The 11,116-nt window shown below is 46.4% G+C and overlaps 2 protein-coding genes across 2 annotated transcripts; one reads left to right on the forward strand and one right to left on the reverse strand.

The window, feature by feature from the left end:
* Positions 1–1,258: 1,258 nt before the first annotated feature.
* On the reverse strand, positions 1,259–9,115 carry LOC135468867 (BTB/POZ domain-containing protein KCTD15-like). The gene is made up of 2 exons (XM_064747328.1): positions 9,069–9,115; positions 1,259–3,312 (listed from the first exon to the last, which is right to left on the reverse strand). Exon 2 carries the CDS (start codon positions 2,237–2,239, stop codon positions 1,460–1,462), a length of 780 nt encoding a protein of 259 aa, XP_064603398.1. The 5' UTR covers positions 2,240–3,312; positions 9,069–9,115; the 3' UTR covers positions 1,259–1,459.
* Positions 9,116–9,902: 787 nt separating this feature from the next.
* LOC135467606 (uncharacterized protein DDB_G0290685-like) lies at positions 9,903–10,982 on the forward strand. Its single transcript, XM_064745380.1, has one exon. The coding sequence runs from the start codon at positions 9,903–9,905 to the stop codon at positions 10,980–10,982; it is 1,080 nt and encodes a 359-aa protein (XP_064601450.1).
* The last annotated feature ends 134 nt before the right edge of the window (positions 10,983–11,116 follow it).

Genomic DNA, 11,116 nt, shown 5'->3' on the forward strand with positions numbered 1-11,116 from the left:
TCTGCCATAGTGTAACCCATTCTGCTGTGACAGTGTGCAGGGTTCAGCCCCATATTGTGCCTCCATGATCACTGAATTAAAGAGTGCCCAGCCAGGTGACTACTCTGCCATAGTGTAACCCATTCTGCTGTGACAGTGTGCAGGGTTCAGCCCCATACTGTGCCTCCATGATCACTGTAATCAAAGAGTGCCCAGCCAGGTGACTACTCTGCCATAGTGTAACTCATTCTGCTGTGACAGTGTACAGGGTTCAGCCCCATATTGTGCCTCCATGATCACTGTAATCAAAGAGTGCCCAGCCAGGTGACTACTCTGCCATAGTGTAACCCATTCTGCTGTGATAGTGTGCATGGTTCAGCCCCATATTGTGCCTCCATGATCACTGTAATCAAAGAGTGCCCAGCCAGTTGACTACTCTGCCATAGTGTAACCCATTCTGCTGTGATAGTGTACATGGTTCAGCCCCATATTGTGCCTCCATGATCACTGTAATCAAAGAGTGCCCAGCCAGGTGACTACTCTGCCATAGTGTAACCCATTCTGCTGTGACAGTGTGCAGGGTTCAGCCCCATATTGTGCCTCCATGATCACTGAATCAAAGAGTGCCCAGCCAGGTGACTACTCTGCCATAGTGTAACCCATTCTGCTGTGATAGTGTGCATGGTTCAGCCCCATATTGTGCCTCCATGATCACTGTAATCAAAGAGTGCCCAGCCAGGTGACTACTCTGGCATAGTGTAACCCATTCTGCTGTGACAGTGTGCAGGGTTCAGCCCCATATTGTGCCTCCATGATCACTGAATCAAAGAGTGCCCAGCCAGGTGACTACTCTGCCATAGTGTAACCTATTCTGCTGTGATAGTGTGTAGGGTTCAGCCCCATATTTTGCCTCCACAATCTAGGGTTCAGTAGGGTTCAGCCCCCTGCTGTGCCTCCATGGTCACTGAGTGCACAGCCTGTTGACTCTTCTGTATCATAGTATAGCCCTTTCTTCTGAGACAGTGTGTAGGGCTCAGCCCCATGTTGTGCCTCCATGGTCATTCTGGTCATTGAGTGCACAGCTAGGTGACCATTCTATGTCACAGTGCAGCCCATTCTGCTGTGAAAGTGCGTAGGGCTCAGCCCCATGCTGTGCCTCCATGGTCACAAAGTGAACAGCTTCGTGAACTCTCTCTGTCACTGAGTACACAGCCAGGTGACTATTCTATGTCACAGTGCAGCCCATTCTGCTGTGACAGTGCGTAGGGTTCAGCCCCATTCTGTGCCTCCATGGTCACTGAGTGAACAGCTAGGTGACCTCTCTGTGTCACTGAGTACACAGCCAGGTGACTATTCTATGTCACAGTGCAGCCCATTCTGCTATGACAGTGCGTAGGGTTCAGCCCCATGCTGTGCCTCCATGGTCACTGAGTGAACAGCTAGGTGACCTCTCTGTGTCACTGAGTACACAGCCAGGTGACTATTCTATGTCACAGTGCAGCCCATTCTGCTGTGACAGTGCGTAGGGTTCAGCCCCATGCTGTGCCTCCATGGTCACTGTAGTCGCTGAGTGCACAGCCAGGAACCAGCGGTCACGGTGACTCTGCTCTATCATCAGGTTGCTCATTAGAGACTTTGTATCACAGCCAGATGAAGACGACATTTTTGAGTTGTCCAGACTCCAGCCTGTGGCATGCAGATACTCGCCCAGCTGTAAGCGGGTGTTACAACCATTCAGCTCCAGCTCCATGAACTCTGTCCCACTCTTCTTCAGCAGTTTCTCCTTACCCTCCTCCCCGATAATCAATGTAGGCAAGGACAACAACACGCGGGCCTGGCCAGACACCACAGTCTTCACTCGTGCGTTCTTCGTGGGAATTGTGGCCATTGAGCCCACACGAACTTCAATCACCTCAATGAAATGTCCACACCTCAAGTATTTCCTGTCCTGCTCAGACTTGAGTCTCTTCACCTCTCTCAGCAGCGGTTGTATTTGGTAAAAGTCGGCCTCGGTCAGCAGCAGGTCAAGGTCCTTAAAATCAGCCGGCAGAGACAGACGTGAAGAACGCAGAAAGTTCAGAACGTACCTGAAAATACTACCATCTCTGTCAATGAAGTAGTTGCCATTGGAGTCCTTTGAGGTGGGGAAAGCTCCGCTGAACATGGCTCCTATCATGGAATCTGGATATCGTGTCAAGGTTAACTTTGTGGTCATGTAAATACATCCTCCCACATTCAGGTGGATTATATCCTGGGCCATGGCACACTCTTCTCACACACACCTTGTCTTCAACAATCCACAGTCACAAAATTCATTTTTAAATGCTTTCATCTTTCAAACACATTATTAATGATGACTATTGTATGCACATGTTTGACCATTATTGTGAGAAACTTCCTGAACAGAGCAGACACAAGTAGTTCTGTACTTCCCATCATCCTCTGCCCTCTCCTGCAGCCATGCACTGCCTTGCCCTGACCAGCTGTGTGATCACCAGGTCCATGTGTCACGATGTGTCATCACCAGGTCCATGTGTCATGATGTGTCATCACCAGGTCCATGTGTCACGATGTGTCATCACCAGGTCCATGTGTCACGATGTGTCATCACCAGGTCCATGTGTCACGATGTGTCATCACCAGCTGAGTGATCACCAGGTCCATGTGTCACGATGTGTCATCACCAGCTGTATCATCACCAGGTCCATGTGTCACGATGTGTCATCACCAGCTGTGTGATCACCAGGCCCATGTGTCACGATGTGTCATCACCAGCTGAGTGATCACCACGTCCATGTGTCACAATGTGTCATCACCAGCTGTGTGGTCACCAGGTCCATGTGTCACGATGTGTCATCACCAGCTGTGTCATCACCAGGTCCATGTGTCACGATGTGTCATCACCAGCTGTGTGTGAATCTAGCTGTGTATTTACCAGCTGTGTGATAGTCCAGCAGTGTAACCACAAGGAGTGTGACAGTCCAGCAATGTAATCACAAGGAGTGTGACAGTCCAGCAGTGTAATCACAGGATATGTGACAGTCCAGCAATGTAATCACAAGGAGTGTGACAGTCCAGCTATGTAATCACAGGATATGTGACAGTCCAGTGGTGCAATCGCAAGGTGTGTGACAGTCCAACTGTGTAATCACAGGATATGTGACAGTTCAGCAATGTAATCACAAGGAGTGTGACAGTCCAGCCGTGTAAGCACAGGATATGTAACAATCCAGCAATGTAATCGCAAGGTGTGTGACAGTCCAGCTGTGTAACCACAGGATGTGTGACAGTCCACCGGTGCAATCGCAAGGTGTGTGACAGTCCAGCTGTGATCTACAATTCAAATAATGTTATAAATATATTAAAGGAATACAGTAAGATGTAAATGTGGACTAACTTGTGACCTCTATCATTGTAAAGGGTGTCATATCAACAAATGGCATCCACCCACTCTCACTATACTAACACCAGTCCCATTCACTCTTAGTATGCAAACACCAGACCTGAAGTCCCATTCACTCTTAGTATGCTATCACTAGACCTGATTGCCCATCCACTTTCAATATGCTAACACCAGACCAGAAGTCCCTCCCACTCTCAGTATGCTTACACCAGACATAATGATCCACCCACTCTCAGTATGCTATCACCAGACCTGAAGTCCCATTCACTTTCAGTATGCTATCACTAGACCTGATTGCCCATCCACTTTCAGTATGCTAACACCAGACATAATGTTCCACCCACTCTCAGTATGCTAACACCAGACCTTAAGTCCCATTCACTCTTAGTATGCAATCACTAGACCTGATTGCCCATCCACTTTCAGTATGCTAACACCAGACATAATGTTCCACTCACTCTCAGTATGGTAACACCAGACCTTAAGTCCCATTCACTCTTAGTATGCTATCACTAGACCTGATTGCCCATCCACTTTCAGTATGCTAACACCAGAGCAGAAGTCCCTCCCACTCTCAGTATGCTTACACCAGACATAATGTTCCACCCACTCTCAGTATGCTAACACCAGACCTGAAGTCCCATTCACTTTCAGTATGCTATCACTAGACCTGATTGCCCATCCACTTTCAGTATGCTAACACAAGACATAATGTTCCACCCACTCTCAGTATGCTAACACCAGACCTGAAGTCCCATTCACTCTTAGTATGCAATCACTAGACCTGATTGCCCATCCACTTTCAGTATGCTAACACCAGACATAATGTTCCACCCACTCTCAGTATGGTAACACCAGACCTTAAGTCCCATTCACTCTTAGTATGCTATCACTAGACCTGATTGCCCATCCACTTTCAGTATGCTAACACCAGAGCAGAAGTCCCTCCCACTCTCAGTATGCTTACACCAGACATAATGTTCCACCCACCCTCAGTATGCTAACACCAGACCTCACACTGTCCCAGGTCTGAAGTCCCACTCAGTCCCGGTATGCTAACACCAGACCCAAAGCTCCATCCACTCTCAATATACTAACACCAGACCTGAAGTCCCATTCACTCTCGATATGCTAACACCAGACCAGAAGTCCCTCCCACTCTAAGTATGCTTACACCAGACATAATGTTCCACCCACTCTCAGTATGCTAATACCAGACCTCACACTGTCCCAGATCTGAAGTCCCACTCAGTCCCGGTATGCTAACACCAGACCCAAAGCTCCATCCATTCTCAATATACTAACACCAGACCTGAAATCCCATCCACCCTCAGTATGTTAACACCAGACCTGAAGTCCCATTCACCCCCAACATTCACTCTCAGTATACTAACACCAGACCCAAAGTTCCATCCACACTCAGTATGCTAACACCAGACCTAAAGTCCCATTCATTTTCAGTATACGAACACCAGACCTGAAGTCCCATTCAATCTCAATATGCTAACTCCAGACCCAAAGATCCAACCACACTCAGTATGACAACACCAGATCCAAAGTTCCATCCGCACTCAGTATGCTAACACCAGATCCAAAGTTCCTTCCACACTCAGTATGCAAACACCAGACCTGAAGTCCCATCCATTATCATAAACAGCACTATACAATAAACATCAGACGTGAAATGGTCTGTTTTAAAACAACCATCTCTCCTGATCTCACTTCAAGTTTCAGCAGCTGGATTGATAATGCTGGATAACCTGGAACAGACTTTATCAATGCCAGTTGTCACAATTGTTTTAGAATTAGATAACTTACTCCTTGATTGGTGTTTGACACCGTGCTCAACAATGTTTCACTGATGTGATGGTGCTCAGGTTTGTTCTTTACAGTGTAATCAGATAAATCAGACTGGAGAAACCAATGTTGTAACACAGGCAGTGATTCATTTGCACGACTACAGCCAATTAACAGCAACTTGCCATCAATAATGGCACAAATCTATGGAAAAAACAAATGGGCCTCAGATGTATGAGTGCAGCACAGAGCGGTAGGATCATTCAGATGTATGAATACAGCACAGAGTGGTAGGATCACTCAGATGTATGAGTGCGGCACAGAGTGGTAGGATCACTCAGATGTATGAATACAGCACAGAGTGGTAGGATCACTCAGATGTATGAGTGCGGCACAGAGTGGTAGGATCACTCAGATGTATGAATACAGCACAGACTGTGGTAGGGTCACTCAGATGTAAATATGCAGCACAGAGTGGTAGGATCGCTCAAATGTATGTGTGCAGCACAGAGTGGTAGGATCACTCACATGTATGTGTGCAGCACAGAGTGGTAGGGTCACTCAGATGTATATGTGCAGCACAGAGTGGTAGGATCACTCACATGTATGTGTGCAGCACAGAGTGGTAGGATCACTTAGATGTATATGTGCAGCACAGAGTGGTAGGATCGCTCAAATGTATGTGTGCAGCACAGAGTGGTAGGATCACTCACATGTATGTGTGCAGCACAGAGTGGTAGGATCACTCACATGTATATGTGCAGCACAGAGTGGTAGGGTCACTTAGATGTATATGTGCAGCACAGAGTGGTAGGATCACTCACATGTATGTGTGCAGCACAGAGTGGTAGGATCACTTAGATGTATATGTGCAGCACAGAGTGGTAGGATCACTCACATGTATGTGTGCAGCACAGAGTGGTAGGATCACTCACATGTATGTGTGCAGCACAGAGTGGTAGAATCGTTCTTGTAGTAACAAACAAGAAATTTCCATGAGACAGAAATTATACTGCTTGGGAAAACTGATCAGCATAAAACTAAAAAATATTATTTGTGATGAGGAAGATGGTTAGGGTTACTTTTTCGATCACTGTTCAGCAACAGGATGCAAATGGTCATCTATTTGCAAAATTTGAGTATGAAGATTTCCACTGCACTTAGTTAAATTATCATATTCATTCTGGGACTAATATAACTGTTACGTTAGTGGCAGACTCTTTGTATGCAAATGAGCTGACTGGCCAATATACAGAACACGGTGGTACCATCGCTCAGATGTATGACTACAGAACAGGGTGGTACCATCACTCAGATGTATGAGTACAGCACAAAGTGATAGGATCACTCAGATGTATCAATACAGCACAAAGTGGTAGGATCACTCACATGTATATATGCAGCACAGAGTGGTAGGATCGCTCAAATGTATGAGTACGGCGCAGAGTGGTAGGATCACTCAGGTGTATCAGTACAGCACAGAGTGACAGGATCACTCAGATGTGTGTGAGCAGCAAAGAGTGGTGGGATCACTCAGATGTATGAGTACAGAACAGGGTGGTGCCATCGCTCAGATGTATGAGTACAGCACAGGGTGGTACCATCGCTCAGATGTATGAGTACAGCACAAAGTGGTAGGATCACTCAGATGTATCAATACAGCACAAAGTGGTAGGATCACTCACATGTATGAGTACAGAACAGGGTGGTACCATCGCTCAGATGTATGAGTACAGAACAGGGTGGTACCATCGCTCAGATGTATGAGTACAGCACAGGGTGGTACCATCGCTCAGATGTATGAGTACAGAACAGGGTGGTACCATCGCTCAGATGTATGAGTACAGCACGGAGTGGTTGGATCACTCAAATGTATGGGTACAGAACAGGGTGGTACCATCGCTCAGATGTATGAGTACAGAACAGGGTGGTACCATCGCTCAGATGTATGAGTACAGCACAGAGTGGTAGGATCACTCAAATGTATGAATACAGAACAGGGTGGTACCATCGCTCAGATGTATGAGTACAGAACAGGGTGGTACCATCGCTCAGATGTATGAGTACAGCACAAAGTGGTAGGATCACTCACATGTATCAATACAGCACAGAGTGGTAGAATCACTCAGATGTAAATATGCAGCACAGAGTGGTAGGATCGCTCAAATGTATGAGTACAGCACAGAGTGGTTGGAGCTCTCAGGTGTATCAGAACAGCACAGAGTGGAACGATCACTCAGATGTAAACTGCAGCACAGAGCGGTAGGATCACTCACATTTATATGTGCAGCACAGAGTGGTAGGATCACTCACATGTATGTGTGCAGCACAGAGTGGTAGGATCACTCACATGTATGTGTGCGGCACAGAGTGGTAGGATCACTCACATGTATGTGTGCAGCACAGAGTGGTAAGATCACTCACATTTATGTGTGCAGCACAGAGTGGTAGGATCACTTAGATGTATGTGTGCAGCACAGAGTGGTAGGATCACTCACATGTATGTGTGCAGCACAGAGTGGTAGGATCACTCACATGTATGTGTGCAGCACAGAGTAGTAAGATCACTCACATGTATGTGTGCAGCACAGAGTGGTAGGATCACTCACATGTATGTGTGCAGCACAGAGTGGTAGGATCACTCACATGTATGTGTGCAGCACAGAGTGGTAGGGTCACTCACATGTATGTGTGCAGCACAGAGTGGTAGGATCACTCACATGTATGTGTGCAGCACAGAGTGGTAGGGTCACTTAGATGTATATGTGCAGCACAGAGTGGTAGGATCACTCACATGTATGTGTGCAGCACAGAGTAGTAGGATCACTCACATGTATGTGTGCAGCACAGAGTGGTAGAATCGTTCTTGTGGTAACAAACAAGAAATTTCCATGAGACAGAATTTATACCGCTTGGGAAAACTGATCAGCATAAAACTAAAAAATATTATTTGTGATGAGGAAGATGGTTAGGGTTACTTTTTCGATCACTGTTCAGCAACAGGATGCAAATGGTCATCTATTTGCAAAATTTGAGTATGAAGATTTCCACTGCACTTAGTTAAATTATCATATTCATTCTGGGACTAATATAACTGTTACGTTAGTGGCAGACTCTTTGTATGCAAATGAGCTGACTGGCCAATATAGCCGCAAAAAAAGTCTACTGCCCAATTAAACCGTTCGGCCCTTGTCGGTGCGGAGTAGGCTGCCATATCCGATACAGAGAAGATGATCGTTCAGTGAACTACAGTGAATATTATTCATCTACATTCAGACTTCTCCAATAATGGATGCTTAATTGTAGTAGCCATTTACCTCGCCACAGCAAGCAACATTTAACAATTTGTTTTATGCTGAAAAGCAACAAAAACAAAAAAATTTTGCTGAGCATTGTAGTTCCCGGCCATCTGAAGTGTACATCCTTGCCCTTGCTGATTTGTTATACTATATAAGCAGACCAGCTATGGTTGTAAGCCTCTGTAGAGTGCAGTGACAAGTGATGATGGCTAGCCATGTACTTCAGTTGGCTGCACACACTTCTGTCATGTGTTCATAATATACCGGTACCGGTACATGTAAATCGGTGCTGACTGCGAGGGGTGTCAAGTCAGGCATAAAAAACATTGACAGAGTCATAGGGCTACAAGATTACCAGCTGTAAAGTTTTACGCCTCAGCCGACTGGTGACAAAACCTTTATCCAGTTTTTTGCAACTCTCCCCAAACTTACTGGACTTGCCATTCTCACTTTTACATGATCATTCGTCATACGGATCCCAAATTTCGTTAGGCCTATAAGGTCAAAAAATTAAAAGCAAAATAATAATCATTTTCTCGCGAACTTTGATATACATGTATTCAAAATAAGTTAATAGGTCATATTCTTACCATTAGTCTTTTCCAAAAACAGAGATTCTATCACCGACCACCGCTCCCACCGCTGTCGACACGGATACAAAAAACAACAACAACGAAATTCCAGCAGGACCAATAGCTCTTAATTGCTTCTTCTTAGCAGAGTAGCGTCCCTTCGACCACAATCCCATGATGTAAGAACGTTTGTATCAACTTCTGATATGCAAACAGCTCGACGTACATTCTATCCCGTTTCATCAGTTTGTATGGATGGATAACTTCTGATTTAGGCCTACTGGTTTGCAAATTTTCACCGCTGTGCCTTTTGACATCGTTTTCTCACAAACCTTTTAAATTTAATTGGCTTTCAAGAAAACAGGACTGGTTGGTCCTGCGTCAATATAAGATTGCTTGGGGTGTCATGCCTGGTGTCTTCATCATGAAATCATCATGAGCCAAGTGTGGTAACTACTAGGTAGTGTATCCATGGAAGCCTGGGTGTGGAGTAGAATACCAGATCGCATGATGGCACCCATGGAAGCCTGGGTGTGAAGTAGAATGCCTGATCTCATCATGGTACCCATGGAAGCGGGGCCTCCGTGGCTGAGTTGGTTAGCGCACTAGCGCAGCGTAATGACCCAATAGTCTCCCACCAGTCGCTATGAGTTCAAGTCCAGCTCATGCTGGCTTCCTCTTCGGCCATAAGTGGAAAGGTCTGTCAGCAACCTGTGTATGGTCGTGGGTTTCCCCCGGACTCTGCCCGGTTTCCACTCACCATAATGCTGGCCTCCGTCAAACAAGTGAAATATTCTTGAGTACGGCGTAAAACACCAATCAAAAAAAAAAAAAACCCATGGAAACCTGGGTATGGATCAGAATACCAGATCACATGACAGCACCCATGGAAGCCTGGATGTGGATCAGAATGCCAGATCACATGATGGCACCCATGGAAGCCTGGATGTGGATCAGAATACCAGATCACATGACGGCACCCATGGAAGCCTGGATGTGGATCAGAATGCCAGATCACATGATGGAAGCCTGGATGTGGATCAGAATACCAGATCACATGATGGCACCCATGGAAGCCTGGATGTGGATCAGAATGCCAGATCACATGATGGCACCCATGGAAGCCTGGATGTGGATCAGAATACCAGATCACATGACGGCACCCATGGAAGCCTGGATGTGGATCAGAATGCCAGATCACATGATGGAAGCCTGGATGTGGATCAGAATACCAAATCACATGATGGTACCCATGGAAGCCTGGATGTGGATCAGAATAACAGATCACATGATGGCACCCATGGAAGCCTGGATGTGGATCAGAATGCCAGATCACATGATGGTACCCACAGAAGCCTGGGTTTGGATCAGAATACCAAATCACATGATGGTACCCATGGAAGCCTGGATGTGGATCAGAATAACAGATCACATGATGGCACCCATGGAAGCCTGGATGTGGATCAGAATGCCAGATCACATGATGGAAGCCTGGATGTGGATCAGAATACCAGATCACATGACGGCACCCATGGAAGCCTGGATGTGGATCAGAATACCAAATCACATGATGGTACCCATGGAAGCCTGGATGTGGATCAGAATAACAGATCACATGATGGCACCCATGGAAGCCAGGGTGTGGATCAGAATACCCGATCACATGACTGCACCCATGGAAGCCTGGATGTGGATCAGAATGCCAGATCACATGATGGCACCCATGGAAGCCTGGATGTGGATCAGAATACCCGATCACATGACTGCACCCATGGAAGCCTGGATGTGGATCAGAATGCCAGATCACATGATGGAAGCCAGGGTGTGGATCAGAATACCAGATCACATGATGGTACCCATGGAAGCCTGGATGTGGATCAGAATGCCAGATCATATGATGGCACCCATGGAAGCCTGGAGGCGGATCAGTGAGCTATTTCTCAAAGGGATCGTAACGTTACACTGGTCACAAATGCCAAGGAGACGTATGCAATTGGCATGCGACGTCATGGTGATTAGGCCAGCGTAACGTTACAACCCCTTTAAGAAACAGCCCCCAGAATACC

The sequence above is a fragment of the Liolophura sinensis genome, chromosome 6 (assembly GCF_032854445.1).
Source record: "Liolophura sinensis isolate JHLJ2023 chromosome 6, CUHK_Ljap_v2, whole genome shotgun sequence".
NCBI classification, from domain to species: Eukaryota; Metazoa; Mollusca; class Polyplacophora; order Chitonida; family Chitonidae; genus Liolophura; species Liolophura sinensis.

Coding starts and splice junctions, on each gene's coding strand:
- LOC135468867 (XM_064747328.1), bottom strand. CDS start 2,239: ATGGCCCAGGATATAATCCACCTGAATGTGGGAGGATGTATTTACATG.
- LOC135467606 (XM_064745380.1), top strand. CDS start 9,903: ATGGATCAGAATACCAGATCACATGACAGCACCCATGGAAGCCTGGAT.